The 26,255-nt window shown below is 43.3% G+C and overlaps 2 protein-coding genes across 5 annotated transcripts; both read right to left on the bottom strand.

Moving 5' to 3' along the window:
- Positions 1–207: 207 nt before the first annotated feature.
- LOC118106050 (TRPM8 channel-associated factor homolog) lies at positions 208–7,218 on the bottom strand. Its single transcript, XM_035154200.2, has 11 exons — positions 6,557–7,218; positions 6,002–6,218; positions 5,453–5,744; positions 4,102–4,403; positions 3,727–3,901; positions 3,073–3,167; positions 2,633–2,843; positions 1,794–2,030; positions 1,465–1,688; positions 1,221–1,334; positions 208–598 (listed from the first exon to the last, which is right to left on the bottom strand). The coding sequence occupies exons 1-11, from the start codon at positions 7,201–7,203 to the stop codon at positions 356–358; spliced, it is 2,757 nt and encodes a 918-aa protein (XP_035010091.2). The 5' UTR covers positions 7,204–7,218; the 3' UTR covers positions 208–355.
- A 1,818-nt stretch (positions 7,219–9,036) lies between these two features.
- LOC118106049 (TRPM8 channel-associated factor homolog) lies at positions 9,037–18,314 on the bottom strand. 4 transcript variants are annotated; one of them, XM_035154199.2, is made up of 12 exons: positions 18,281–18,314; positions 15,182–15,847; positions 14,627–14,843; positions 14,078–14,369; positions 13,064–13,365; positions 12,708–12,882; positions 12,294–12,385; positions 11,921–12,128; positions 11,065–11,301; positions 10,497–10,720; positions 10,233–10,346; positions 9,037–10,051 (listed from the first exon to the last, which is right to left on the bottom strand). In XM_035154199.2, exons 2-12 carry the CDS (start codon positions 15,826–15,828, stop codon positions 9,809–9,811), a joined length of 2,751 nt encoding a protein of 916 aa, XP_035010090.2. In that variant the 5' UTR covers positions 15,829–15,847; positions 18,281–18,314; the 3' UTR covers positions 9,037–9,808. The 4 variants fall into 4 exon arrangements, with proteins under 4 accessions (XP_035010090.2, XP_035010089.2, XP_035010087.2 ...); XM_035154198.2 differs by lacking the exon at positions 18,281–18,314 and adding an exon at positions 17,057–17,165; XM_035154196.2 differs by lacking the exon at positions 18,281–18,314 and adding an exon at positions 16,940–17,037.
- Between the last annotated feature and the right edge of the window lie 7,941 nt (positions 18,315–26,255).

Raw genomic sequence — 26,255 nt, 5'->3', positions numbered from 1 at the left:
ACAATGACCCAGCCATCAATAGACACAGTTGTATAAACTTGAAAAGTTAATTTTTTACATTAAATCCAGTGTGACAGAAGGACCATCTCATTTAGTCAGACTGACTTATTGTTACTCAGTAAGAGGTTCAGATGAACAAAACTAATTCACACATTAACTACTATATAAAGAAGCTGTAAATATATCATCAGCTATAAAACTTCCTCTCTTTTAAAATAGTATAAGAGACATGGTCAAATACATCAAAAACAAAAAAGAAAACAAAAGTCAGTTAATGATATTTCCTCCTAAATACCCAAAGATTCATTCTCTTAGAACCCATCTCTCTGCACTTCAATCAGCATCATACTGCAGCTCAGTCATACTGGACCATGGGGTGGTCACTCCAAGAGGGCAGGTTGGAGAGTTTCTCTTCTGTGGCTGGTGCGATGGGCCAACCCCAGCCCTTGAAGAATCCAGTCAGGTTCATCTCCACAGTCCGGGAGAAAGTCTCAGCGTACAGGTTCATCTTTCCTTCGTTGTCTTTGGGAAAGTCGCTCATCGTGTGGTAGGCAGCAAACACCTTCTTAAAGGTATCCCATCCAAACTTACCCTGGAGCTACATGCACAGAGAAAAGTGTAGAGGGAAAAGTAAGAAAATTGCAGTGTTGTCTCAATGTTTTTCATTGTTTCTGTTGTCCTAAGCCATTTTCAGACATGACCTGCGGGTAAAGTCTGGAGAATTTGCCTTTCACACGTGCACAACACAGCGGGAGGTTCTCTGCACAGACACATTCACAACACCAACAAATCCTCCGCATTATTTCGGCAAAAGAGGTGGAGCATCTGGATGCAGCAGAGGCAGAGGCAGGAAGTAACGTAAAAATTCTGCTGCGTAGATCATGTGATCTGTTTAAATCATGTTTAAAGCACCCCAACACCTTCGTCAGCTCTTATCACCAGAAACTCTCTTCACATCTTCGTTGGTGTCTTCTATGTGTATGACACAGTTTTTTCACTAGGATAGATTTTTTTTTCACAAATGTTTTTCACATTTGTTTTTGTCTGAAAGCAGCTTTATAGAGCATTGTAGCCTCTTTGTGTTAAATGGCATTCGACACTTTTAGTCTTATCTTTATTGTTTTGGGCAATAGATGGGTGTGATTTAGTTTACAAGGTGACTCCAGTGATACCCAAGTTCTTAGTCTATAGGGAGCATATATAGAGTTATTCCCTCTTACCTGCATATATGTCTCCAGGGCCACCCACATGCTCCAGCTGCTGAGTTTCCTGCCACCCTTAGCATACTCCTCTGCTCGACTATTTCGGTTTTCTAAAGTCATATTTGGGTGAGCCTGCATTGAAAAAGATGATTTTGAAAACAATATGATCTCCATGAACAACTTTTTTCTCTTTTTATGTCTACGGATGTTAAATGTATCATAATACACCTTTAGACTCAAAAACAAAGCAGATCTACTCCACCTTTGCTCTGTTAATCCCCAGCACCTCTTCATGCACATACACTGACCAGAGGTTGCATGTACACTCAGTGGTGTTGGGTGGGAACTCCCAGCAGCCTCTCTGCTGGTTGTGTCCCAGTTCATGGATGGGCCCCCACAGGCCATAATTCCTGATATGATCAACGCTGACCAGTTCAGCGTCTGTAGGGATGTGCATCATGATAGGATAACCTGCATGCATCCAACCTGAGCAGATAAAGAAAACAAACAGTTGCCTCTTACCCAGCATTGATTGTGACAGGCTCAATTTCTCAGGGAGTCATTTACTGCATCCAAGTCAAATACACTTACCATGGGAAATCTGCACATCTGCTACAAAGCGTTCTTTGCGGGGAAATTTGTGTTGTTTTGCAGCCAGGTCAGCAATGGCCCTCATCATTTCATTCCAGAGCGCCGCCAACTCGTCAGGGCGATCCAGGTCCCGAACCACATTTGATGGCACAGTAAGGATGATGTTGTCAAACTCCAACTCTGCCCAGGGTGAGGGAGCCGTGCGCAGCAAGGACCATTCTGCTGCTGTTGTCACACCTGAAGAAAACAAAGAAGTAGGGCTATTCGAACGTTGGTTTTGGATTATTAACATTATGTAACATCTATAAAGTGACCGTTCATGATTTTCTAGACTGCTTGAAAACTTCAAGGCATTGTCAGTAATGGTCCATACAACTGTAAATCTCCAGTAAAACAATGATGAAACAATGCAAAAAGGTCCATGAAAAGCTGAGGCTAATGATATAAATTTCCTCCGTCAGTTTGAGCATCTATTAAGTAAATAGCAACATGACGAGAGGACAATGGAGGAGCTGTGTTGAGATCCTTATGGATATTTTAAGAGTGTATTTATTGTTCATTTGACCCAAGTCCATGTCCCCTGTAAGAGTTAACGTAGCACAAAGCAGGGTGAGGTATGATTTAAATGGACACTTGCTCAATCAAAGTCACAACACTTGAATTGTCCCAGCAAACAAGAGATGTTTAATGAGAACTATAAGGACATAATAAGGACAAGATTTTAAATTAAATTATCTTACTCTATGTTGCCCTGAATCCCAGAACAACCATATTATCCCATACGATAGGACACACACATCAGCAAACATATAGCATAGCTCCAAACAACATGCACTCACCATATTTATAATATGGCACAGGTACACCCATCTGCACTGTGACATGTACCCCCTCCACTTGTGCTTTGGGTGGGGCGACCAGGTAGAGGAGTCCACCCCAGAGGTTCCACACATGCATAATTTCTGTGGTTATGGGAAATTGTTCATGAACACTTGGTGCTCTCTTCAACTCTGCATGATTCAGTCTGTCTGTTTGACAGCCTATCTGGATCTGAGGAAGACAAGGGCTATGTTTTACTGCTTTGAAAACAGGACTGTAGAGCAGTAACTATATTGTTTGATGCATGACTGCTAACAGTCGTTACCAGTCCTACTGCGTACAAGACACAGCTGCTTTATGTGATATCTATTCAGGATTTGTTTTGCTTTATCGGGTTTCGTTTTGATTCTAAAAATCGTCATTTTAATATCTACTTTGTACTAGATTTTGTAGACTTTACCTTCCATCCATTGTTGACTATTTCTGCTGGTATGGTCATGTAGGTCTTCATTCCAGGAGAGAGGTAGAGACCTGTACTGATCCACTCCTCCAATTCTGAGACACACACACACACACAGAGAGAGAGAGAGAGAGAGAGAGAGAGAGAGAGAGAGAGAGAGAGAGAGAGAGAGAGAGATCCAAAGGTCACATTCTGTGGTATTTGCATGTAAAAAATATACAAGACACATTTCAGCATTCTTGTTATTAGGAGAAAGGGTGTACAAACAGCTCCAAATGTTTACTTTTATTCAATGTTTAAATCAATTTCTGGGTCAAAATGTGCCTGAGGCTCATTTTGATTTAATGCTAGTGACACTGTTACAAAGTACTGTGCTCTTGTACAGGTCATTGAATACTTGTCCAAAATACCCTATATCACCTGAAAGTGGAGACATATTCCACTTTCCACATTTCAAGATTTCTGGTTACGAACCTGAAATCTTGAAATGTGGGTTCCCTATGCTTGAGAGTAAGCTCTTTTAATTTATTCTCCATTTGTGTTTTCTGTTTTTAATGAGGCTTTCTTGGTTTAGTTAAAGTTAAATATGATATTAAAAAAATATAATAACAGTGAGATCTGTACAAGTGAGCGCACGTTGTATAAAAGTCTGACCTGCTGTGTTAACATTAAGCTTGATCCTGTGGTTATAGATAACTGGCATCACAGGATTATCCTTAATGAGGTAGGGCAGGAGAGCATCGGGATCCCGGCAAATTTTGTACACCTCTGCCCCCACACTGAGGAGCAGGTGGTCTTTGGGGCTCTTCACAGGAAATCCGTCACACACCTCGAAAGACAATAACAATAATGTACACAATGTGGTTCTTAATCAACTGGCTGCTTGATAGCTGTACCTTAACCATCACATACATCATATATGATTACTAGTATAATGCTTTGGCAAAGCTCAATATCCCAAAAAGCCAAAAAAGATTTGTGCTACTCTATTGGAAAATTCTATAAATAAGCACTGTTTTGTCTACTCACCTGTGGCATGCCCGACCTCAATATGATATCAGTGAGGGTGGACAGGACCTGTGCATAGGAGTAGCTGTCATATGCTTTCATGTTCAAGTAGGACAAACAGTCCGTGCCCAGCTTTTTCAGACATTCCTCTTCATGCTTCATAAGTTGTTCTCCTTTGTTGACATGTCCAGCAAAGCGGTGTAGAAGGTGGCGGAAGTGGTAGGTGTCTTTGATGGCCTGGCTGGGTACAGGGGCCTTGTATACACCACCTCCGATCATTGCTCCCAACAGGCTCAAGCCCATTTTAGTCAGGATCTTGTTCCCTGAAATACATTGGAACAACCATGAGTTGATATTCTGACGTGATATGGATATTCGAAGCCCAAATATCAAGTAGTACCCAATTAAAAATAAATTTGTTTTGATATTTTCTTTAGTGTGTTTCCAAGTACTGCAAAGTTACCTGTTGTTTTGTTTGGTAGTCCTCTTTGTAATTATGTTAAACCAACACTATGGAACTTTCTGCTGTCTCTAGTCTGCAGCAATTCAGTCCCCTACATTGTTGTATGGACCCACGCACTTTCATTTCCCCCCTACACAGGTTTTGTCTGAGCCCACCATTTTCTCAAGTTCAGCAGCCTTCATGAACAATTATTACACCAGTTACTTGGTGTACCTGTTGCAGCAGGCAATTGACTTGTTATCTTCAGAGTTTACATAAACAAGAAACCTCTGGACCATAAACCGTATGCTCTGGACACAAGAAAGTCATATCATCATGGCCAGCACCATCCAGTTTTTTTAAAGTGTACAACTGCCACTTTTGGTTGAAGTTATCAACCCATTCATGCTGCCCTGCAGTTTGCACCTTTATCAGTCATTGAATAAGTAAATCAGTTGCCAACCCAGCAGGCTTCTCTTTTTTTACCCCTGTAAGTTCTAGCTTCAGTGTGAGCAGGGATCAGGTTCCTTGATTTCTTTGAAGCACTTTCCCGTTTATATAAACCAGTCCAGCGCCCAGCAAATCCTCAGTTTCCAGAACATCCCTGAGTGTGTGTGTGTGTGTGTGTGTGTGCGCGCGTGTGCGTTTGTGTGTGTGCGTGTGTGTGTGTGTGCGTGTGTATGTTTTATGTTGTTATGTGTTTAGGACTGCAATTCCGTCTCGCTATATGAGGAATTCAATGTGTGGGGATATTTAACGTTATGCCTGATATGAGTTAATCTACATTACCATGTGGATATGTTATTGTAAGTCGCTTTGGATAAAAGCGTCAGCTAAATGAAATGTAACAATTTGTACAGCAGTACCTTTAATACTTAGGATGCATTATGTTATGATATCATGAACTTTGCAGGTGGCGCATTATCGTACCTACGAAATCTGTTAATGGGTTTTGTCCACAGTGTGTCTGTGCCCAGTACCAGGCATGTCCACCAATCAGAAGGCCTCCTCCCTCTGCCACAAAGTTCTGGATATCCTCCATGTGATCACCGCTGTATGCTGTGCACACGAATACACTCAGGTCTTTCCTGAAGTTTGTCTTCTCACACTTTAACCCTGACTTGCTGAGGATTCCTAAGGCTTGATCGTGCGATACCCCAATGACCCCATTCCGGCCTTCATCCAACCAGTGAATGGCATTACTCCAAAATTGAGTCATTGGCTGTAATGAGAAGAATTATTTCAAAACAGAAACAGTAGTTAATCAACATTGATAAGTATTCTAGACATTAAACTGCTGGTGACCAGAAACATTTAACAAGATATAAATGGAAAATAATTATATCTACTGTCTCAAAAAGATCATACTATCTACACATGATAATTGTATACCTGCCTAATTGAGAAAATTCTCATAATATGCTCATTTTGACTTAAGAAGGCAGAAATTCTAAGTCAAATCATTAACGTAGACTTTACCTCTCGTGAAAGAATTCCTTCATGTGAAATCACAATGACCCGTCCCTGTCCATAGTAGGCTCCTGCCAGGAACGCGTCTCCATGCTCTGTGGTCCCAATGGGAAAGGCCAGAGGGCCATGGACCAGAACCTCAGAAAGTACTGCTCCCTCTTGGATGTCGAACTCTGAAACCCCCTTGAGTAAGAACTCCAAGTCATCCTCAAAATCCTTTCCGTTTCTGTATTTGAAAGGGGGAGAAGTAAACCAGATATATATGACAGTTACAGTGAGTTATAGAATTTCAGGAAAGAACCAGTAACTGTTTTAAATCTTATTGTTTTTCTTATCCAAAAATGTTAAAGGATGAATAATATTAATATTCATTTACTATGAATAATATATATTAACATAAATTGGTATAATAATACAATGAAAACAATTCAGTGATAGCTTCGGTGTTAGCTTCATTATTGTTAATAATGTCATAAATGTGCAGAAAGTTTTCAAATAAGAGTAGTCTCTTTACAAAGTGAAATCTTTCTAAATGTGCAATAATCGATAAGTGTATACACTCACACTACAGCCATCCAGGAGGATGGGATTTCAGGATAGACAGGCAGGTACTCTGCCTCACCCTGATGATCAGAGAAGTAGATCCCTGCCACACCAGAAACCTTGTTCCCTTCAAACAGAAGCAGTGTGTTTTCTTTTGGGTGACTTGCAGCCCATCTCCACGCCTGACCTGCTATTAACACTCCTCCTCCAGCTTTCATGAATGCCACTATATCCTTCTTGTCTGCACCCACACTGTAGGCATCTGTCACATACACACCAACCCCCAGATTATCACTAAAGGCCCCCACCACTTTGGCTTGGAAGCTGGATTTGCTGAGGTTATCAGCGACTGACATGACATTTTTATGGACCCCTACAGACAGGTTGTCGGATCCATCTCCTCTCAGCCAGGTCAGAGCATTCTCTACAAGAGCTGGGAGGGTCGACAGGTAACTCTCATGACCCAGAACTACAACCCTTCCACTGCCGTACAGAGACGCAGCAATCAGGACCTGGCCTTTGCTGTTCATTGCCAAAGGAAAGGCATGGTCTCCAGTCAGAACCAGGTCGCTGGGAACACATTGGCCACGGAGGTCCAGCTCTTTCAAGCCTCTCATCAGAGACATGTAGGTCCCTTCATGGTGGTTTTGCATGGGCTGGTTGGACATGGTGAGAAAGTTTGATGCTCTGAAAACCGACAGAGGGTGGAGGGCAGAAAAACAGGAAAAGAGTTGACTCAGATATAAGTTGTTCAGGTTAATTACACCTAGATGTACTATATGTCCCATCAGGCTGTCTGGTGGGAATACACAGAAGGAAAAAGAAGGCACTGATGACTTGGCATATATGCATATCATTTTCATTACAATCAAGTTAGTCACAGTCAAATATAAATGTACAACTAATAGAAAGAAAAAAAGAAAAGATTATCAGATATTCTCATTAACATATAAAGTTGTGCTTACCTGAAGTGAAGGTATTGTTCTGCTTGTATTATCAGACTGGAGCCAAGACAGGCAGTAATAGTTAAATTTGACCGGACACACCGATATGAGTTAGAGCAAGAAAAACAGGAGTATTTCAGGGATATAACAAAAAGAGGAGGGACTTCAGTGACATAACTCACTGACAGGTTGTCGTCAATCAATATTTTTTACCCATCTCTCAACATTCTCAGCATGTCAATACCTGTCTACTACATAGACATGCATCCTCGCTGAGAATGTATGGCTTTCCTGTTTGGTAAGAGTCAATATATGTGGATGTTGACACAATAATATTGTGTAAAGAACCACCCGAGGCCTTTGTGTTTTTGTTTCTTAAAAAACCCTATGATGATTACACAAAGGTGTGACAAGATGAGCATGTTGAAACAACATATATCATTTGATCTGTCTCACAGAAACCTATATTATAAGTAGTAGTCTGACTTAAATGTGAGAATTACCGGGAGCATTTTGATAATCAGTTAATTGTAAAGTATTTTTTATCATTGTCATCTGAATATATTTGAGATTTCGACAGTATACTTTTTTAATCTCCTGTACTAGCCTTATGGTGGCTCTGCAGGCTCCAGTCAGAGAAATGTATGGAATCTGTCCAAAATCTTATCTCAGTCTTCAATTGTAAATTTGTAGCAGTAAATATGCCAGAGGATATTTGCAGTTATACAATTACTATATATGTTAAGTATTTTTGTATATATATTCATGTCTACTGTATATATTATATGTTTGCATAATATATTTTCAATGGTTGTATGTATTCTTGTCATGATAGCATGCTCTGTTGTGTATACAGTACAAGCATTGTCTCCTTTGTGTACATAAGTGCACAATTTGTTTTAGAACATAGGATAAAATGGGGAATATCCCTTGAACGTTTGACGGTCTTCCGCATCAGTTTGATGATAAGTTGCCAACCACTAGCAGATATTAGTGACCATCAGTGGATATTAGTGACATATCATCAGTTGTGTACCTTAGCATCATCACCTAGTCCTTTGAGCAACCCGATGGTGGATGTTGCAATAAAAACCCTGCAGCCAACCTCCACTGGGTGGACTATTGCTTTCCAGCCACGTTGCTCTGCCTCAAATGCCATGTCTGTATACCACAGCCTCTTCCTCTCATTCACTTCATCAACAGCATCCTCCCAGGGTACTGTCAATTCTACAAAGTAAATAACACGCAAGGTGTTGAACCAGAGTATCCGGCCTGGTCTTAGGGTGGTAGTGACAGTTTCAGATAGGACTGTAAGCCGCTGGACTACATCCACCAGCATTTCTCAGTCATGGGCTTGCTCCAACTGACCACTCCTAGTCAAAGGAGGAGGCCCTCTCTTTCCCTGTTCCCCTTCTTGGACAATTTTCAGTAATTGGTTGTGTCTCCATGTGTACCTAAGTTGGGAGAGACTTACTATACAACCATTGAGGATGTGTCTGAGGGTAGCTCGAGTTAAGCCTTTTATTAACACCAGTAATACATATTACAGTCAGTAAACAACTTTCAAATCATCTTTATTTACATCTCACACCCTCAGTTTGCATAGCATTTTAACTTTAGTTAAACAATAGAGAACAACCAAACCAATACATCAGCCTAATATGTAATCACAAATTCACAACCTTTAATTAAGGTTATTTTTTAAATAAATCAAAATTAAATTATTTAGTACACAAATTAATACATGTGTCATAATCAAATCACATGTCCAGCAAATACCAATTGTCTAATCAATAATCAACTGGCGTAGCCATTTCACTAATAGCAACATGTGAAGCAAATAATTAACTGCATTATAAAATGTTGGTTACATAATAGGTGGTTAAGGGCAATTATTGGATTTACACAGATTTGTCTTAATGAAGCTGCTTTAGAAGGGTCGGCTTATTATGCATTTGTCTAATTGATCAATAACAATGACCCAGCCATCAATAGACACAGTTGTATAAACTTGAAAAGTTAATTTTTTACATTAAATCCAGTGTGACAGAAGGACCATCTCATTTAGTCAGACTGACTTATTGTTACTCAGTAAGAGGTTCAGATGAACAAAACTAATTCACACATTAACTACTAAATAAAGAAGCTGTAAATATATCATCAGCTATAAAACTTCTTTCTCTTTTAAAATAGTATAAGAGACATGGTCAAATACATCAAAAACAAAAAAGAAAACAAAAGTCAGTTAATGATATTTCCTCCTAAATACCCAAAGATTCATTCTCTTAGAACCCATCTCTCTGCACTTCAATCAGCATCATACTGCAGCTCAGTCATACTGGACCATGGGGTGGTCACTCCAAGAGGGCAGGTTGGAGAGTTTCTCTTCTGTGGCTGGTGCGATGGGCCAACCCCAGCCCTTGAAGAATCCAGTCAGGTTCATCTCCACAGTCCGGGAGAAAGTCTCAGCGTACAGGTTCATCTTTCCTTCGTTGTCTTTGGGAAAGTCGCTCATCGTGTGGTAGGCAGCAAACACCTTCTTAAAGGTATCCCAGCCAAACTTACCCTGGAGCTACATGCACGGAGAAAAGTGTAGAGGGAAAAGTAAGAAAATTGCAGTGTTGACGCCTCACTGTGCTGACTTGGCTTCGAGACTTTCAGTACTATTTACATTTTTGGCCTTTGGCCTGTGTGTGTGTGGTTTTGTTCAAATGGTATTTATAAGGGGTAATACAAAAATAATTCTCTCTTACCTGCATATATGTCTCCAGGGCCACCCACATGTCCCAGCTGCTGAGTTTCCTGCCCCCCTTAGCATACTCCGCTGCTCGACTGTTTCGATTTTCTACAGTCATACAAGGATGAGCCTGCATTGAAGAAGATGATTTAGAAACAATATAATCTCCATGAACACCTTAATACTTCTCTAAATGGAAGATAAAAAGAGCTGCTTTTTGTTATTTCTATGAATATAAAATATATCATAAATACACTAAAACAAAGCAGATCTACTCCACCTTTGCTCTGTTAATCCCCAGCATCTCTTCATGCACATACACTGACCAGAGGTTGCATGTACACTCAGTGGTGTTGGGTGGGAACTCCCAGCAGCCTCTCTGCTGGTTGTGTCCCAGTTCATGGATGGGCCCCCATATTCCTACATTCCTGATATGGTCAACACTGACTAATTCAGCTGCAACACTGCTGTGTATCATTATAGGGTAACCTGCATGCATCCAACCTGAGCAGAAGAAAATCAAAAAAAGCACAGAGTTTTGTATTAATGCTAATATGGGTTTCATAGGTATGGTAGATAAACACTGTACAACTTGCTGTGCATGCAGTCACTCCAAAGCACAAACTACACGCCTCATTGTAGCATGTTCTGTTACAAAACTCAAATTAACACAATTAACACTCACTCTAACCCTAACCCTATTTGAATCTTTACAATTTTTTAAAAGGACAGTTTTTGCTCCATGATAGACTAGTGACCTGTTCACGATGTACCCTGCTTTTTATCCAGCATGAGTTGTTACTGGCTCAATTTCTCAGGGAGTCCTTTACAAATTCAAATACACTTACCATGGGAAATCTGCACATCTGCTACAAAGCGTTCTTTGCGGGGAAATTTGTGTTGTTTTGCAGCCAGGTCAGCAATGGCCCTCATCATTTCATTCCAGAGCGCCGCCAACTCGTCAGGGCGATCCAGATCCCGAACCACATTTGATGACACAGTAAGGATGATGTTTTCAAACTCCAACTCTGCCCAGGGTGAGGGAGCAGTGCGCAGCAAGGACCATTCTGCTGCTGTTGTTACACCTGAAGAAAACAAAAGGTGGGTATGTAAAATTTCCCATGCTAGGAAAAGTATAAACCTGTTTTGTCAAAAAGAGATTACACAAACAGGTCCTCAAAAACTGATGTTCATGATATGAAGTCAGTCTGGCAGGAAATATAGGCCATCATTCAGAGAGCTAAAGCTTCATCTGCACCAGGTCCCAAATCCCAATCCCCTCTTTTGCCAGTTCTCCCAGATCAAAGCCTCCAGTCGCCCCAAAACCCCTAACCCTACCTTACTTCCTCTGCTCAGGATCACCTGCAAAGGAACCCTTTGAACCCGACTGCTTTGCCAGTGAAACCTTTGTTAGAGTCAGCACTACTATATTTGTACAGTCAACTTAAGAAATTGAATTATCAAACATACGTATAAACTTGCATCTCTTGTATGGATTCCACCTTAAGAATCTGAAAATACCTAAAAAACATTATACTTCATATTCAACATAACTACATTCTCTTACTCTATGTCCCCTTGAATCTCAAAGCAACCATACTAATCCCATAATATAGGAGACGAAACATCTTCCATTAACCCCATGAACACATAGATGCACACATCGGTAAACATAATGCACCTTTCAACCTCCTAAGCACTCACCAAATTTGTAATATGGCGCAGCTACAGCCATCTGCACTATGATCTGACACTGCAATTGTGCTTTGGCAGGGGCCACCAGGTAGAGGAGTCCACCCCAGAGGTTCCACACCTGCATCATCTCTGTGGTTATGGGAAATTGTTCATGAACACTTGGTGCTCTCTTCAACTCTGCATGATTCAGTCTGTCTGTTTGACAGCCTATCTGGATCTGAGGAAGACAAGGAATATGTTTTACTGCTTTGAAGACGTGGACTATAGAGCAGTAACTATATTCTTTGATGCATGACTGCTAACAGTAGGAAGCAAAAAGGTGCTTTACTTGTATTAGCAAACTCAATAACCCTTAATGTCTTAATGGATTTGTGGGCTGTACCTTCCATCCTTTGTTGACCATGTCTGCTGGTATGGCAATGTAGGTCTTCATACCAGGAGAGAGGTAGAGACCTGTACTGATCCACTCCAAGTCTAACACACACACACACACACACACACACACACACACACACACACCATTAAATGCTTTAAAAAAACAAATGAAGGAAGAAGTAGACTCCTTAAGATGTTAGTGGGTTTATTTTAACTTCCCTGGTTACGAGGCTGAAATATTGAAAAGTGTGCTATGCCTAATTCTATTTCTTGGCCTGTCTGGGCCTGGTCTAAGATTTTAAATCTCATCAGAACATTCCAGGTTCAGAAGGTGTCATATTAACTAACAGCAAGGTCTGTACAATAGCGCATATACTGTATACAAGTTGAGCTCATAACATCTTCATATATTTGGTCTCACCTGTTGTGTTAACACTGATCTGGATCCTGTGGTTATAGACAACTGGCATCAAAGGATTATCCTTAATGAGAAAAGGCAGGATTGCATCTGGATTTGGGCAAACCTTATATACCTCTGTGCCCACGTTGAGGAGCAGGTGGTCTTTGGCACTCTTCGTAGGACAGGTCTCAGACACCTTGAAAGAAGATGAATAAAAGACAAGACACATCATGCTGATTAATAAATGATGATTAATCGTCATATACATCATATAAGATCTAGTGCTTTGGCAAAGGTCAGGATCACAAAAACATCAAACAAAATAGCTTTGTGCTGCTCTATTGGAAAATGTTAAGTTTCGCATTTTGTTGACTCACCTGTGGCATGCCCACCCTCAATATGATATCAGTGAGGGCGGACAGGACCTGTGCATAGAAGGAGCAGTCATGAGCCTTCATGGTCAAGTAGGTGGAACAGTCCGTGCCCAGCTTTTTCAGACATTCCTCTTCATGCTTCGTAAGTTCACTTCCTTCGTTGACATGTCCAGCAAAGCGATGTAGAAGGTGGCGGAAGTGGTAGGTGTCTTTGATGGCCTGGCTGGGTACAGGGGCCTTGTATACACCACCTCCGATTATTGCTCCCAACAGGCTCAAGCCCATTTTAGTCAGGATCTTGTTCCCTGAAATACATTGGAACAACCATGAGTTGATATTCTGACGTGATATGGATATTTGAAGCCCAAATATCAAGTAGTAGCCTATTAAAAATAAATTTGTTTTGATATTTTCTTTAGTGTGTTTCCAAGTGCTGCAAAGTTACCTGTTGTTTTGTTTGGTAGTCCTCTTTGTAATTATGTTAAACCAACACTATGGAACTTTCTGCTGTCTCTAGTCTGCAGCAATTCAGTCCCCTACATTGTTGTATGGACCCACGCACTTTCATTTCCATCCACCCATGTTTTGTCTGAGCCCACCATTTTCTCAAGTTCAGCAGCCTTCATGAACAACTATTACACCAGTTACTTGGTGTACCTGTTGCAGCAGGCAATTGACTTGTTATTTTCAGAGTTTACATAAACAAGAAACCTGAAGAACATCCCTGAGTGTGTGTGTGTGTGTGTGTGTGTTTGTGTATGTGCGTGTGTATGTTTTACGTTATGTGTTTAGGACTGCAATTCCGTCTCGCTATATGAGGAATTCAATGTGTGGGGATATTTAACGTTACGCCTGATATGAGTTAATCTACATTACCACGTGGATTTGTTATTGTAAGTCGCTTTGGATAAAAGCGTCAGCTAAATGAAATGTAACAATTTGTACAGCAGTACCTATATTAGTTAGGATGCATTATGTTATGATATCATGAACTTTGCAGGTGGCGCATTATCGTACCTACGAAATCTGTTAATGGGTTTTGTCCACAGTGTGTCTGTGCCCAGTACCAGGCATGTCCACCAATCAGAAGGCCTCCTCCCTCTGCCACAAAGTTCTGGATATCCTCCATGTGATCACCGCTGTATGCTGTGCACACGAATACACTCAGGTCTTTCCTGAAGTTTGTCTTCTCACACTTTAACCCTGACTTGCTGAGGATTCCTAAGGCTTGATCGTGCGATACCCCAATGACCCCATTCCGGCCTTCATCCAACCAGTGAATGGCATTACTCCAAAATTGAGTCATTGGCTGTAATGAGAAGAATTATTTCAAAACAGAAACAGTAGTTAATCAACATTGATAAGTATTCTAGACATTAAACTGCTGGTGACCAGAAACATTTAACAAGATATAAATGGAAAATAATTATATCTACTGTCTCAAAAAGATCATACTATCTACACATGATAATTGTATACCTGCCTAATTGAGAAAATTCTCATAATATGCTCATTTTGACTTAAGAAGGCAGAAATTCTAAGTCAAATCATTAATGTAGACTTTACCTCTCGTGAAAGAATTCCTTCATGTGAAATCACAATGACCCGTCCCTGTCCATAGTAGGCTCCTGCCAGGAACGCGTCTCCATGCTCTGTGGTCCCAATGGGAAAGGCCAGAGGGCCATGGACCAGAACCTCAGAAAGTACTGCTCCCTCTTGGATGTCGAACTCTGAAACCCCCTTGAGTAAGAACTCCAAGTCATCCTCAAAATCCTTTCCGTTTCTGTATTTGAAAGGGGGAGAAGTAAACCAGATATATATGACAGTTACAGTGAGTTATAGAATTTCAGGAAAGTACCAGTAACTGTTTTAAATCTTATTGTTTTTCTTAACCAAAAATGTTAAAGGATGAATAATATTAATATTCATTTACTATGAATAATATATATTAACATAAATTGGTATAATAATATAATGAAAACAATTCAGTGATAGCTTCAGTGTTAGCTTCATTATTGTTAATAATGTCATAAATGTGCAGACAGTTTTCAAATAAGAGTAGTCTCTTTACAAAGTGAAATCTTTCTAAATGTGCAATAATCGATAAGTGTATACACTCACACTACAGCCATCCAGGAGGATGGGATTTTAGGATAGACAGGCAGGTACTCTGCCTCACCCTGATGATCAGAGAAGTAGATCCCTGCCACACCAGAAACCTTGTTCCCTTCAAACAGAAGCAGTGTGTTTTCTTTTGGATGACTTGCAGCCCAGCTCCACGCCTGACCTGCTATTAACACTCCTCCTCCAGCTTTCATGAATGCCACTATATCCTTCTTGTCTGCACCCACACTGTAGGCATCTGTCACATACACACCAACCCCCAGATTATCACTAAAGGCCCCCACCACTTTGGCTTGGAAGCTGGATTTGCTGAGGTTATCAGCGACTGACATGACATTTTTATGGACCCCTACAGACAGGTTGTCGGATCCATCTCCTCTCAGCCAGGTCAGAGCATTCTCTACAAGAGCTGGGAGGGTCGACAGGTAACTCTCATGACCCAGAACTACAACCCTTCCACTGCCGTACAGAGACGCAGCAATCAGGACCTGGCCTTTGCTGTTCATTGCCAAAGGAAAGGCATGGTCTCCAGTCAGAACCAGGTCGCTGGGAACACATTGGCCACGGAGGTCCAGCTCTTTCAAGCCTCTCATCAGAGACATGTAGGTCCCTTCATGTTGGTTTTGCATGGGCTGGTTGGACATGGTGAGAAAGTTTGATGCTCTGAAAACCGACAGAGGGAGACTCAGACACAATACTGACTTTGATAACATATTACATTAGTTAGTCTGTACCGTGGGGAAAAATAAATATGATCCATTACAATATCAATTTCAACTTACAACTGGAGACTAAAGGATATTAGGTACTTTTGACTTGGTTTCACAGAGGCCAAAGAGTTTGCAATAATTACTGGAAAGAAAGAAGGAAAGAAAGAAAGAAAATAATAAAAAAAATGTTACCTGTAAAAAGGTTTCTGCTTGTATAATCAGACTGCTGCAGACAGACGGTTTTCAAGACAGCCACTCTCATGCAGCATATATCTGACTGAACAGTTGAGACAATATAAATGAGAGAAGCAGTATGGGAGTGGGTATTTAAGAGACAAAACAAAAAGAGGAGTACTTCAGTGACACGCTATTAATGCACCTCTCTGCTAACATTCTCAGTATATGAATAATACACTGCTGGAGATACGCCCTGAATGACAGTACATAGGAAACCTGTTTTTCCTGTTGGCATGATGAGGAAGTGGATGTGGACACAACATTTTAATTTAGCTGTGAGATGAGTCACTCCAGGCATCTGTGTTTTTATCTCTTAAACAAATGATGGTTATATATATTTGTAGAGAATGTGTGTTTGCATTTAGCGTGTGTGTGTGTACTTAAACTTCTGTGAGGACAATTTTAAGCATAGACCCTACAGAGTGAGGACATTTTGACCAGTCCTCACTTTTTCAATGGTCTGTTTGAGGGTTAAAACTTGATTTTAGGGTTAGGTTTAGAATTAGGTTTAGGGTTGAAGGGGAATAAAAGTTCTAAAAAATGTAAATGCAACATTCAGATTATGGTCTACTAGAACATATTCGAAACACCTGCCTCTACTATACATCTATAAACAAAACTAAGTACACATGTAAATAAAAGGAATCTCTCAAACAGGCATGTTATGAGGAAGACAGAAAAAAGAAACATTACACACATCACAATAACACGAAAAGAGGAGGATCAGGTGATTATACATATTCGAGGAGGCTGTTACACAAAGAAACATTTAGTCCGGAAGTTAATCATCTTGTCCTTTTTTCCTCACATTGGATTTTTCCTCTTTACAGCGTTTCTGTTCGATGCTACGTCAAACCCGGAACTCCTCAACATGTACAAGTAATAACATTTATTTCCAAAAACTAAATAAATAAAACTATTTAACCAAGCAGGTATCTTTTACATTCGTCGCACAGAGATGTCAGCCGCTGTCAGACTGTGCTGGACAGTAAATTATACAAGGAATACCGGAAAAGTCAGAGCGGAACTATCGAGCTGGGCCGGTTTCAGGTCGAGTGTATGTATCCCCGCTTTAACGGAAGAAGTTGTGATCAAAAGTAGTAACTCTGATTATATTGAGATTTATAACACAGTCAGTGATTAAAGTGATTAACAGTGTGAGTCCGAGCCCCTGTCAGGCTGAACGCGGAGCCGCTGCGGTCGCTCGGATGTCGTGCACGCTGGTCGGCGCCTCCGGGGCTCGGGTCCTGCTGCTGGATGGCCGGGCTGTGCTTCTGGGCCGGGGCCCGCACACCCGAGTCACCGACAAGAAATGTCACCCCAGCTTTCTAATAAACAGGGCGGAGGCAGACATAGAGCCTAAAAGATTAGTTTATTAAACCATTAATGTAAATGTTTTTAAAAAATATATAATTAAAAGTTGTTTTGAGACCATTTTTAAGATTACAAACTATTTGCATATGGTTTTCTTCTTACTGCTTTTTTTCAGTCATCTTGACTTTTATCTTTGACTGCTGGTACCTAAGATGTGTGAAGATGAAACAATCCATTGAGAAAATAACTGCCACATTTCAATAAAACATATAAATGACACTGGTACTATCATTTCCTGCAACTTAGTAATGTGAGAAATTGATCATCATTACCTTTGAAGGACACAGCAGTTGTTTATACACTAAGTGGCCAGTTTGTTAGGTACACCTTGATAAAACAGATACAGTCTAATATAGTCCTGCAATAACTGGCAAGACGAGAAGCCTCAAATAACACAAATATCCATCCTGGAAATTCAGATTTTTGTTTAAATTGATATGGATGTGTTGATTCACCTGTGTGGTCATTTTTGAGGACACACTTAGTTGTGTTGTTAAACAGTGTTTTATAAATACAGAGAGATGTTTCTGCCCTGATTGATATGCAACAACCCATGTTCACACATTGAGTCTGCATGTTTTAACCAAAGGTCCTATGCCTCAATGTTTTTAGTTTGCCAAGAAATGTAGCAAATAACAAACAGTTAAATTGTTGCATAAATATAAAAAAAAGGAAATTAATCTATTTTTCATACAATTCTTTGACTTCTCAATGAATATAAATATCAAACTGTAAATGTTTCTGTGTGTGAATATATGTTTGTGGTGACACTTACCTTTGTGTTTCCTCCAGTGAAAGTGGTGGCTTGCTATCCAGACCAGGATGTGTTTGTTACTCAGGTATAAAAACAAACAGATGTTTGTCACAGGCTCACAGTTTATATTTATTTAGTTTCCCCGTGAAATGCTCAGGCTAGAAACATCACTGCTAAAATACACTCCAAAATAAATTTAAATACAAATTGAATATAGAATATTTAATATTTGGGATTTCGGAACTACACAATCAAAGGATCAGAAATATAATTTTATTTCACTCTCTTGTCTTTACTGCCTAGACTCACCCAGGTTATTGTACAATCAAAACACCATAAAATGTCTTTATTCAAGTATTCATCTTTTTCGTCACTGTGACACAGCATTGTTATAGGCGAAATAAAAGCTGTGTGGCTTTAATATTGTATAAAAATCACAATCAACCCCAGAGTAAGTTATTTTCAAGCAGGTTTGATGAATTCCAGCTTTTGAGTTAGGGTTATAGATGGCTGCATCATCACCACCAAGTCTGGGAAAGTCTTTCCCACTGCACAAGATGACTGGAGGTATGTTTACATGTTTGCTATAGCTAAAAATAGTGATCATTAAGTGTCTGTTAATCATTAACCTGAGCATGTTTGTCACCTGCTCAGGTTAATGATGGTGTCACCGTTGATAAGACAGCAAGTTTTTATGTGGGAGGTGAGTAGAGTCATGGTCGTGACTGTGTGTGTTCTCAGTTATCTGATCTGATTTCACACAAAAACACATGTGTATATGCTATATAAGCTATATTTTTTGGGGAAAAATTCAGTTATTTTCTCTTCAACCTAAAAATGTGCTCGGTAGGCGATTTGTTAATTTTAACTATTAATCGCCTATAATTTAACTTTTATTATTATTTTATCTGTTATTTAACTAATTGTGAGTTTATGGCTTAACCTCTGTGCTCAGATGCCGCAGGGAGGCCTGAAAACTGGGCTCCAGGGAAGAAGAAGAAGGATTTTTTCTGCAGTGACCGACTGGTAAGACATGAGATTCTTAGTCTGGTTCAGTTTGACCACTTTGTTCCACTTCTTTAACCTCATTAAGTTAGTGAGAATTACCGGGAGCAGTTTGATAATCAATTAATTGTAAAGTATTTTTTATCATTGTCATCTGAATATATTTGAGATTTCGACAGTATACTTTTTTAATCTCCTGTACTAGCCTTATGGTGGCTCTGCAGGCTCCAGTCAGAGAAATGTATGGAATCTGTCCAAAATCTTATCTCAGTCTTCAATTGTAAATTTGTAGCAGTAAATATGCCAGAGGATATTTGCAGTTATACAATTACTATATATGTTAAGTATTTTTGTATATATATTCATGTCTACTGTATATATTATATGTTTGCATAATATATTTTCAATGGTTGTATGTATTCTTGGTCATGATAGCATGCTCTGTTGTGTATACAGTACAAGCATTGTCTCCTTTGTGTACATAAGTGCACAATTTGTTTTAGAACATAGGATAAAATGGGGAATATCCCTTGAACGTTTGAAGGTCTTCCGCATCAGTTTGATGATAAGTTGCCAACCACTAGCAGATATTAGTGACCATCAGTGGATATTAGTGACATATCATCAGTTGTGTACCTTAGCATCATCACCTAGTCCTTTGAGCAACCCGATGGTGGATGTTGCAATAAAAACCCTGCAGCCAACCTCCACTGGGTGGACTATTGCTTTCCAGCCACGTTGCTCTGCCTCAAATGCCATGTCTGTATACCACAGCCTCTTCCTCTCATTCACTTCATCAACAGCATCCTCCCAGGGTACTGTCAATTCTACAAAGTAAATAACACGCAAGGTGTTGAACCAGAGTATCCGGCCTGGTCTTAGGGTGGTAGTGACAGTTTGTGATAGGACTGTAAGCCGCTGGACTACATCCACCAGCATTTCTCAGTCATGGGCTTGCTCCAACTGACCACTCCTAGTCAAAGGAGGAGGCCCTCTCTTTCCCTGTTCCCCTTCTTGGACAATTTTCAGAAATTGGTTGTGTCTCCATGTGTACCTAAGTTGGGAGAGACTTACTATACAACCATTGAGGATGTGTCTGAGGGTAGCTCGAGTTAAGCATAGTGGGTAGGATAGATCTTCATTCAACCACTGCTGGAGGTTTTTGGGTGAAGGAAGGCCATCAGTCGTTGCTCTGTCTACGCAGTAAGCTGATCTGATTGACTCCATCCCCCACAGGTCTCTTCCATCCGATTTCTTTTTGTCTATGCTCTTCAATTGCATCCTATGCATCTGACTTGTCTGTGCGATAGCCTTAGCAAATAGGTTTTTTCATCATATTGTAACGGACTGGTAGTTAGGATTATGTTCTGTTTGACTGCTATGTGGTTTTTATGACTTATGTTCAGCTAAGTACACTGTTAAATAAGTTCTGAGATGTCCTGAGGGTCAGTGAACAGGTCGGGGTGGGGCATGTGACAGTTCTAGACCAATGGCTGTGGGGTTGTGCGGGATGACAGGCTCTCATTGGCTGGTTTGTTAGCGGGTCAGGGGTGAAGGAGGAAGGGGAGTGAAGAAGACGAAGTTGTGGTTAGGAGTGTCAGGGTTAAGAACAAGAAGTGTGACATGTTCGGGTTGACTTTAATAAATTTACAAATAAGAGAAGAAGTTCCGTGTCGTCTGTGAGGCGGGACGCTACATTGGTGTCAGAAGTAAAAGTTCGTCTGGATCCCGCTGCATACTCACAGCGGGCTACAGTGACTTTTGCCCTGTTAGCAAGATGAGCTTAAAGAAAATTAAGCGGGAGGAGGAAGCCGACTGTCGGCAATACATCAGCGCTGACGAGGGCCAGGGTGCGGCCGAACACAGAGAGCGGGTGAGAGAAATGACCCGGAGAATGGCCGGAGGGGCTGGCTTCAATCGGGGGCAGTTGGAGGGAAGAATGACGGGCGACAGCTCGCGGGTGGAGCCGCGCAGAGAAGCCCTCCGCCCGCAATGAAAACCCCAGATATGACGGGAACGCTAACTGGAAGCATTCCATGCACAATTTGAACTGTTAGCCCACGCTGGAAAGTGGTGCACGGAGGAGAAAGCCCTCCAGCTCGCTATGTGCCTTTCTGGGGATGCTCTGACTAGCCTGTTGCTGCTAAGCCCGCTGATAGGAGCGACTATGATGCGTTAGTGGGGGCTTTAAAGAGACGGTTCGGATTGTGCTCAACAGCCAGCCTGCTTCGCTCTGAACTGTGCAGTAGACAGCGTCGGCTCGCGGAGCTGCTGAGGGATCTCGCCGACGACATTGAGGGCAGGTCCACCGCACCTATACTCACATGCCCCTGTCATCCAGAGTGAGCTAGCCCGTGATCATTTCCTGCAGGCCTTATTACCAGCTGACCTGCGTATCCAGACATTACTGGCCCATCCCAGGTCCTCCAGAGGCTTGGAATTAGCCACAGAAGAGATGCTGAGCGCTGGGACACGGGATGCTGCGGTAGTGGATATTACTGCACAAGTGAGAGCTGCGCGTGGAGCCGAGTTAAGTACAGCAGAACCTGCCTGGGTGGAAAAACTAACGCAGCTCGTGCATGCCACCACACTGCGAGAGGAGCGGTCTCCAAGACCTCATTCAAGGGTTTGCTGGGGATGTGGACAGCCTGGCCACCTGGTTCGACAATGCCTCGCAACCCGCTAATCAGGAAACGAGCCAGGGACCGCATAATCGGGACGATGTGGACCCCTGCTTTTGTTTCCCGACCCCCTTCAAATGAAGAGACATTAAGCTGCACTAATCAGGTGGGAGTGCTACCATCAGCAGATGAGGTTGACAGCCAGCTGGATCGGCTCATCATGCTGGGCCAAACGTGGATTGGAGACTGCTGGTATGCACCATTGACTATCGAGGGGACAGAGTGTTTTGCGCTGGTGGACACAGGCTCTTCAGCGACGCTGGTGAAACCCGAGATGGTAAAGAATTCAGACAGTCACCGGGGAGCGAACACCTATGGAGGGGGAAACATTAGTGACTCTGGGGGTGGGGAAGAGGTTTTCCCGCTGTCCAGTGTGGGTCGCGAACCTCGAAGATTGCATACTGGGGCTGGATGTTCTTGGGGCATTGGACTGTGTCATTAATACAAGGAGGGGGACCCTCACTTTTCCAGATGGACACACTATCCAGATGTATCGGTGACCACCCCAGCCAGGCTGTCTTGTGACTCACAACATTACAACAGGGACAACTGAGACCGGGACAGGCATGCCTGGGTGCTACAGTTCCTCAGAGGCGCTGCCTACGCCATCTTCCACCCCGCCAACCACTGGCCTGCACCTACGACCAGCCCCTGCTACACAGCCTGAGGAAGAAGAGAGAGCACTGGCGGTGAGGGGGGTCTGGCAGAACAACTGTGATGGACTAACCCCCAATGAACAGAGTCTGCTACTACAGCTTCTGCTGGAGTTCAAGGACTGTTTTTCTTTGTCAGAGAACGATGTTGGTCGGACTGATCTCAGCGAACACAACATCGAAACTGGAGAGGCACAGCCCATTAGGATGAGACCACGACACCTTCCCCTGGCCAGACAAATAGCTGCTGACAAAACTCTGCGGGAGATGCAACAGGCTGGACTCATTGAGCCCTCCTCTAGCTCATGGGCCTCCCCAGTAGTCATGGTCCCCAAAAAGCAGAAGGACGACTTCCGATTCTGCGTGGATCAACAAAGTGACCAAAAAGGACTCCTATCCCCTTCCGCGCATTGATGAGGCCCTTGATTCAGTGGCGGGGTCTTCCTGGTTCTCCTCGCTGGATCTGCGCAGCGGATATTGGCAGGTCCCTCTCGCCCCTGAGGCAAGACCCAAAGCTGCCTTCATCACCAACAGAGGTTTGTGGCAGTTTAAGGTCCTCCCATTTGGCCTCTGCAATGCCCCCGCCACGTTCGAGAGGCTGATGGACAAGGTGCTGGCTGATATTCCCCGCCGAGAGTGTGTTGTATATCTGGACGATATCCTGGTACACGGAGAATCCTTTGAGTCTGCCCTCAGGTCCCTCAAACGGGTGCTGGAGAGGGTGGCAGCAGCAGGACTGAAACTGCATCCCCAGAAGTGCTGCTTCATGAGACGGGAAGTGACTTTCCTTGGTCACACGGTTGGCGAGGGTGGTGTTGGCACCATGGAAGAGAAAGTACAAGCAGTGAAGAACTGGCCCACCCCCAGTTCTGTACAGGACCTAAAGAGCTTCCTCGGCCTGTCCTCCTACTACAGGAGGTTCGTGAAGGGGTTCTCCTGCATAGCTGCGCCCTTGTTCTGCCTGCTGAAGAAAGGGGAGGCGTTCTTATGGACAGAAAAGTGTCAGACAGCGTTCACTTCGCTGCAGGAAGCCCTGCTGGAGGCACCGATCCTCTCCCCGCCTGACCTCACTCTCCCTTTCGTTCTTGACACGGATGCCAGCAACGTCGGCTCAGGTGCTGTATTGGCCCAGGTGACACCTGGGGGAGAAAGAGTGGTGGCGTACTACAGCAGGACATTCAACAAGGCTGAACGTCGCTACTGTGTCACCAGGCGGGAACTGCTCGCTGTGGTCAGTGCCATCCGGCACTTCAAATATTACCTGGGGGGCCTCCACTTCACTGTCCGGACTGATCATTCCGCTTTACAGTGGTTAATGTCCTTCAAGGAGCCGGAAGGCCAGCTGGCACGCTGGATCGAGGAACTACAGGCATATGACTTCACAGTGGTACACAGACCAGGTATGCAGCATGGCAACGCAGATGCACTCTCCCGTCGGCCCTGCGACAGCGGCGGCTGCCACTACTGAAAAAAGGGACCCGGGGGTCCGTCTGCCGATCAGGGACTAGTGGCTGTGGATACAGTGGAGTGGAGGAAAAATCAAGAGGAGGATGGTGACATCAGGCCAGTATGCATGTGGGTGGCAGCACAACACAAACCGCGGTGGGAGGAAGTATCTGTGTTTTCTCGGGCCACAAAGGGACTATGGTCAGTGTTTGAAACCCTGCGCCTGTGTAATGGGGTTCTACAAAGGGGGTGGAAGGAACCAGCTACAGGAGAGACATGGTGGCAGGTGGTGGTCCCAGGGGCTCTGAAGGAGACTGTGCTCCGGGCTGTACATGGAGCTCCTGGATCTGGTCACTTTGGGATCTCTAAGACTCTCCGTCGCCTCCGACAGGGATTCTACTGGGGCCAACACAGGCGAGATGTGGAAGATTATTGTCGCCGCTGCGACAGCTGCACCGCACGCAAAGGCCCCACAGACAGATCCCATGCACAACTCCAACAGTTTCCAACAGGGGGTCCCATGGAGAGAGTCGGGGTCGATGTTCTAGGGCCATTCCCCCGCTCGGAAAGGGGTAACCGCTACGTCCTCACCGTCATGGACTACTTCACCAAGTGGCCAGAGGCATACAGCCTGCCTGACCAGGAAGCGGAGACCATTGTAGATGCTTTGGTGGAAGGAATGTTCAGCCGGTTCGGGGCACCCGAGGTCATCCACACCGACCAGGGCAGGAACTTTGAGTCCCGTGTGTTTGCAACCATGTGCGAAAAGCTGGGCTCCCATAAGACACGCACCACACCTCTCCACCCGCAGAGTGACGGCTTGGTCGAGCGGTTCAACCGCACACTGGCGCAACAACTTGCCATAGTGACGGCTAAACACCAAAGAGACTGGGACACCCATGTTCCCCTCGTGCTGATGGCATACAGGTCTGCTGCCCAAGACTCCACATCCTGCTCCCCCGCCCTACTCATGCTAGGCAGGGAAATCCGGACTCCGGCTGAAATGATGATGGGCAAACCTCCGGACACCCCGGTGGATCCTCCTGGGCCTGAATATGCCAGGAAATTACAGGACCGCCTGGAGTCCGCTCACAAGTTTGCCAGGGGCCAGCTGCAGAGTGCAGGGGCAAGGCAGAAGAGGAACTACGACGTACATACCAGAGGACGGCATTTCGAAGCCGGCGAGTTGGTCTGGGTGTACAACCCGCAGAGGAAGAAAGGCAGGTGCCCAAAGCTGGACAGCAAATGGATGGGGCCCTGCAGGGTCCTGGAGAGGCTGAGTGAAGTTGTGTACAGGGTCCAGCTGCTGCTGAGAGGAAGGAAGGTTGCCCTCCACAGAGATAGACTGGCTCCCTATCGGGGCACGGTGACCCCACTGCGATTGGAGACTGGAACACAGGGTGTCAGGGACACTGTTCGATCTTCTCCCCAATACCCCTCTGATGTGCCGTGTTCCTTATCAAGTTCCCCACAGTCAGGATCCTTTCCCCTTTTTCCGGTCCCTGCCCCGGATTCCACGTTGGCTGGACCCCCCTCTGCTGCAGGGCCGCCGCGGCTGCAGAGGAACCGCAGACCTCCTGACCGCCTGGGAGTCTTTGTTGTTCCCTCGGGGACGAGGGACTTTGATGGGGGGAGGTAGTGTAACGGACTGGTAGTTAGGATTATGTTCTGTTTGACTGCTATGTGGTCGTTATGACTTATGTTCAGCTAAGTACACTGTTAAATAAGTTCTGAGATGTCCTGAGGGTCAGTGAACAGGTCGGGGTGGGGCATGTGACAGTTCTAGACCAATGGCTGTGGGGTTTTGCGGGATGACAGGCTCTCATTGGCTGGTTTGTTAGCGGGTCAGGGGTGAAGGAGGAAGGGGAGTGAAGAAGACGAAGTTGTGGTTAGGAGTGTCGGGGTTAAGAACAAGAAGTGTGACATGTTCGGGTTGACTTTAATAAATTTACAAATAAGAGAAGAAGTTCCGTCTCGTCTGTGAGGCGGGGACGCTACAATATCATCAGCTTACAGAGAGACAATTAACTAGCTAGGTTTCTGTCCAAAGGATTTGCAAAAGTTACCCACATTTTAGAGAAACTTTAATGTATTATGCAAAGTATGTGACTATACAATGTAGGTCAATCTTGATATAAACTTAACATTTCACAAATAAGAGGGTACAACTGAAAGAGTACCAGTCATACTATGCAACATGTGGAAACTACT

Source organism: Hippoglossus stenolepis, chromosome 4, assembly GCF_022539355.2.
Source record: "Hippoglossus stenolepis isolate QCI-W04-F060 chromosome 4, HSTE1.2, whole genome shotgun sequence".
Classification (NCBI taxonomy): Eukaryota; Metazoa; Chordata; class Actinopteri; order Pleuronectiformes; family Pleuronectidae; genus Hippoglossus; species Hippoglossus stenolepis.
This window is presented reverse-complemented; position numbering and strand designations above follow the sequence as displayed.